The 5,450-nt window shown below is 37.2% G+C and overlaps 1 protein-coding gene across 1 annotated transcript in view; it reads left to right on the forward strand.

The window, feature by feature from the left end:
• Positions 1-288: 288 nt before the first annotated feature.
• The window catches only part of si:ch211-127i16.2 (probable flavin-containing monoamine oxidase A), a 74,433-nt gene continuing 69,271 nt past the window's right edge, over positions 289-5,450 (forward strand). Inside the window, exons 1-6 of the mRNA XM_024298859.2 lie at positions 289-396; positions 506-737; positions 827-914; positions 2,297-2,477; positions 4,330-4,444; positions 4,980-5,137. Of these exons, the coding sequence (XP_024154627.1) occupies positions 620-737; positions 827-914; positions 2,297-2,477; positions 4,330-4,444; positions 4,980-5,137 (660 nt within the window). The 5' untranslated portion in view covers positions 289-396; positions 506-619. The remainder of the gene's footprint in view (positions 397-505; positions 738-826; positions 915-2,296; positions 2,478-4,329; positions 4,445-4,979; positions 5,138-5,450) is intronic.

Below are 5,450 nucleotides of genomic sequence, written 5' to 3' on the forward strand. Positions count from 1 at the left end.
AACTGCCAGACAGAAAGGAAGTTGTTTTATTTTGAAAAACTACTTTTCAACTATTCATAAGTTACAATTTGGACGCACTTTCTTCAGTTTTATAACTTTTTGTTGCATGTTAAGGAGCCAAAACATAATCAAAAGATTTCTTTTTTATATGCTTTAGCACAAATGTTAACATTTACTGCTTCACTGCAAGACTTCCTGCTACTCTGTAATTGAAAAGAGCTGTCTTGGCTTTGTTAGCTGGAGGTTACATAACTGGATTTGTGCTTTGGAGGGTTGGCACTCACAGTTCCAAAGTGCACTATTACAAACGCTACTCAGGCTGCACAAGATGACCTCAGTGATAGCTGAGACAGAATAAGCTGCATTTGTGTGCCTCGCTCTTCAGCCTGTTGCCTGGTGTGCAGCGTGCTCTGCAGATTTTTTTTTTGTCTTTCTTTACAAGAAATACTAACGTCAAACCACTGTTGTGACTAACTGGAGATTTTTTATTCTCAATCCTTTGCAGCTTTTTTGTTCAAAAGGGAGACTTTTTTGCCTTGCTTCTTTTTGTGCTGCAAACCAACTTTTGACAGTCAGCATTTAGCAGGTTCGTACTGTCACTCTATAGATTTGGCTCACTATGACTGCAGACATTTGGGACGTTGTTGTTGTGGGCGCCGGGCTGTCCGGGCTCAGTGCAGCTCATCTGCTCCTGAAGAAGAATCCCAAACTGAGAATCCTGATCCTGGAAGGAAAAGGTCAGTGAACAGTTCAGAAGACGAGCACATTGTTTTGCACACGTCTTTGATCTGAATGAGTCCCTCAAGTTGAATGTTGTCTCTGGCAGATCGAGTGGGAGGTCGCACAGTTTCCTATGAAATACCTGCGGCGGACGGCGCTGATCGCTGGGACTTTGGAGGCCAGTGGGTCGGCAGGTGACTTAGACACACTCATAGTTAACTTTTTAACACCTGTGGTGTCGCCTCATAATCTTGAGCATACTGTAACTTTTCAACCGTTCATACAATCAACATAATTCCAGTAGATTTTGAAGGAGAAAAGCGGCGTGAGCCGCTTTTCTCCTTCAAAATCTACTGGAATTATGTTGATTGTTTTAACAATTAAAAAATTGGCATTAAATCAAAGAACATAAACATTGGAGCTCTGGTGTTAAAGGGTTAAATCTGTAAAACTGGACACAAAACAACTTTCCAACAGATGTACTCAGTCATTAATGCAACTCCAACACCAAGGCCACATTGACACCTGCTGGCTGCATGGGAGTCGGAAATCTGCAAAAATTGAATTTCGCAGAATTCCAAAACAGAACAAACATTTATGAAACTAAGCTTACACTTTTTTATGATTCATATTTTGCTCTAAATGCATCTGTGTGCAAAAAAAATCAAATATACACTGAAAAAAAGTGAATCAATTAACAAAAGTTCTGTAATTTGTTACATTTAAAATGATTAGTTTTCATCAAACGAAAATATTGAGTTGATGGTTTAATCAATTTAGAAATATAATTTGATAAAAATGAATATTTTTAAATATAACAAATTACAGAACCCTTTTTACAGTGTAAGAACAGTTTTCTATTAATTTATTTTCCGTGATGCAGCAGTCATTTAAGTAAGACAACCATTAGTCAAATCCATCCATCCAAACCACAAACTGTCTTATTTTTCGATTTTTTTATTCAAATTTTTGTTGCAGTTCAAATTAAGTTCAGTTCAAGCAAGGATGAGGCTGCGTCACTGAAAGGATGTCACAAGTGGAACACGAACATTGTCCCTTGTTTCTGAAACATTTTTAGAATCTGCTTCTCCTTGTCAACATAGGTTGAACATGATGAAGACAGAATAATATTATTTTATTTTATTTTTTTAAGGACATTCATCTTGTTTAAGATTTGGAGTATTTAACAAAAGCAAAAAGTTTAGAGACGTTTTATAGAAATACAATTGTGTTTCTATGGTAGGCAGCAAACAAAGTTTGTGTTCTCATTTTGTTATGTAAGTTTTTGCTTGTACACAAATGCACTTAAAGAACATCTCAAACTATTCAACTCAACTATTATTCATTATCTCAAAACACCCAGAGAGAGAAAGCTGCAAACATGGTGATTGAGCCTCCAACCTTCATTTACTGCACAAAGAGAAAAGTTTACTTATGAATTCATCATATAAAAGTAAAGTTTCTTTCAGTTCTCAAGGACCTTGCACGTTAATGATTCTTAAAGTACTTCATGTCATTAGGTGAAGTCTTTTTGTTTTAGCTGTTTTGTCATCATACAGCTACTTTTCTCTTGCAGAACTCAAAAACATCTCTTGGAGCTCATAAAAGAACTGGGCTTAGAGGTCTATCCCCAGTTTAACGATGGTAAGAAGGTGCTTCATGTTGGCGGTCCGGATTCCAAAGTGCGTTCGTACAAAACCAGCATCCCTGCTCTGACGCCACTGGTGCTTCTGGATCTGAGTCAGCTGCTGCGGAAGGTGAGACAACCACCACAAACGAAAGAAAATAGTATATTTTTTAGCGTTTATTGAAGTACGAACCACTCTTTCCAGGTTTCTAAATAAATTATAATATGCATTAATGTACAAGTATTGAGTACAATGTGGCCTTCTGAGCAGAACTGGACTCATCTTTTCCAACACTTCTTATAATTTCATGTCAGTAAAAAATAGACATATAAAATAGACTTATTTGCTTAAAAAATTGAGAATAGATGCAATTAGTGATTAAGAAAACAGAATTTCCTTTGATATTGCAAAAGTTAGAAGATGAATGTTTTAACTGAAGGCTTTAAAAAGAGCTTTTCTTTTTAAATGCTGAAAAATATAGTGTGTCAAACAGACAATTAATTTCTCCATGGTTTGATCAAGATAAAACAAACAAACTTCAGTCTCCCATAATATCTCAATTTACCAAAAGTATTCATTTTTTTAAGTCATGCAAAAAATTGACAATATTGTCAAAACAAGGTGCTACACACAACTAGACAGGCAGGTGATAAAGAATAAAAACATTTAAAAGAGGGAAAGAAACATGAATGACTAAACAGATTTAATAATTGGACCCAGTTAATAGCAGTCTCTAATTTGGAAATACTGGTATTTTTTTGAAAGTTTCCTCTTTTGTACTTTATATGGTTTATCACTTTTATTTTTCTTAGTATTCCATTTCTCTTATGGTACTTTTACTGGTGATTTTATTCTACATGTCTGTTTTTAAGTTTCTATGTTTCACTATCTTTTCTGTACGGTTGTGGAGTTTGTATTTGACCTCGAGTCTGTAAATAGATACATATAACAATTAACAGACTCATACAAGAAGACTATTTTTAATTCAGTTATGCAATATTTAATAGTTAATGGAACCTCAAACGATGAACAGCTCTGATATGCCCACCATTACACTGATAAGCTTCTGCCAAACAAGTCAGATTTATGAGAATGTGCTTAGATGAAATATTGCTTCCGTTGTTATGAAACTCTTGATAGCCAAATCGTTTTCTCTTACTTATCATGATCAGCATTTTTTCTTAGTCAAGGAGTCTGAAAACTAACGCTAAAAGAGCCATTTGGTCCAGTTTCTTACTGATTAAAACTCAGTAGGAGATGCAAACTATTTATTTTAGAAACATATTTTAAGTATTTGTGGACATTGAACCACTCATTTATATAATGTATCTCATAAACAGTTACAACAGTTGAATCAAAGGGACCCACATTGCAATAAACTGATATTTTTTCAACCACTTCCTTTCAAAATAAAATACATCCTTTGACATCTTAGACAGATTTGCTGCAGCAGATTTATAGTTTACATAAGTGAAAATGCTAACTTTTGTGATCAAAATGACTTTAGTTCACTATCATCCTTTCTTTTCCTTTTATTTGGGAATATAAACATGACATGATAAGTGCACTTTAAGAACTTTGCTTCTAAATAGAAACTTTTGTACAGCGGGAGACAAGAACATGCATCTGACATGTTAAAAATCTAAACATGAATGAAAATTAACTCAAAGAAATGAACATTATTTATCAAAATTGTGTTTTTCTTCAAAGCTAAAAAGCCACAATAGAAGGATAAAAGGCAATTAGCTCTGAATTCTCAAGTTGCACACCCTCCTGTAAACTCCTTTAAAATCTCAATTTAAAGAGTTTATTGTCTTATTTTGAAGTGAAGCAGTACGTCCAAACCCCTTTGCTCGTATAAGTAAGCGGTGATTGCAGTGAAAGGATATCTTGCCTCCAGACGTCGACTTCATCAGCAGGAGACCTTGTTGGTTCTGTGATAAGTTGTGGTGTGCGAGTGTTGTGTGTACTCTGCCCTCAGATTGAAAGGCTGCGCGGATCAGTGTGTGTCCAGGATCCCTCTAAGACTCCCAACGCAGAGGAGCTTGACAGCATGACTCTCCACACATACATCGAGCGAAATGCATGGACCACAGGTCAGTGTCCGCCCCCGAGGCCTCAGACTCCTCCTCCACATCTCTGCTTTGAAAAGAAAAGACAGATTGGAGAAACACTTTGTGTTCCCTGACGTCAACCTGAATGATTATGCCGTCTCGTGCCGTAACGCTCATAGTGACACTTGTAACAAACTCACCTCCAGGAATCATTAAGTCTTTGTTTGACCTGCCATCAAGCACTTATCCACCTAACAAACAGGGATTTGTTGAAATGTTGAGACCCAAATGTGCAGAATACTCTGACTTTGTTGGCTGTGATCAGATTTTAGTGTCGAGTGAAAAGACTCTCCAGGGTTTATTGACTTCCCCCTGAAAGAAGTCGACATTTGACAGGATGATTACAGATAATGATCATCCTCTCAGGTGGAACAGGAGCTCTTGTGGTGGGAAAGCAAACAGTTTTTTTTTTCTTTGACAGCATGAGACAACCGTAAAGACTACCGCCTGTGCTGGGAAATGTTCTGAACCGGTTGGTGTCTGAAAGCAAGCATGCGTCTCCGCCCCTCTTTTGCAGAATTAAAAGAGCAAATTGGAGTGATCAGCAGATCTGTCTTTGGCATCGAGCCAGCCCAGATGTCCTTCCTTTTCTTCCTCACGTATGCTGCAGCAGCTGGAGGACTGCTGGCGCTTCTGGAGAGCACTCCCGGTTGTGCTCAGGAGCTCAAAATAAAGGTACACCACTCCAATCATCATTCCCCTGACTGCATATTGTGTTAGAGTGAAGGGGCAAGCAGAACTCTCCTCACTTCAATTAAACTCAGTCCCTTAAGACACCCTGCTCATCTCACGTCATGTGAAAGAACGGCTTTCTTTATCTCTAATGTTTTGATTTGGATGATCTGATCACTCACAGTTCAGTCTCTGTATTACATTTTCATCATGAAACCTGTGTTGCATCCGACTCTTCTGTTATAACAGCAGTGGAGTATGAAAACTGACTGAGAGTGAGAAAGGTAATAAAACACAATTCATGAATTACCCTATT

The sequence above is a fragment of the Oryzias melastigma genome, linkage group LG12, assembly GCF_002922805.2.
Source record: "Oryzias melastigma strain HK-1 linkage group LG12, ASM292280v2, whole genome shotgun sequence".
Classification (NCBI taxonomy): Eukaryota; Metazoa; Chordata; class Actinopteri; order Beloniformes; family Adrianichthyidae; genus Oryzias; species Oryzias melastigma.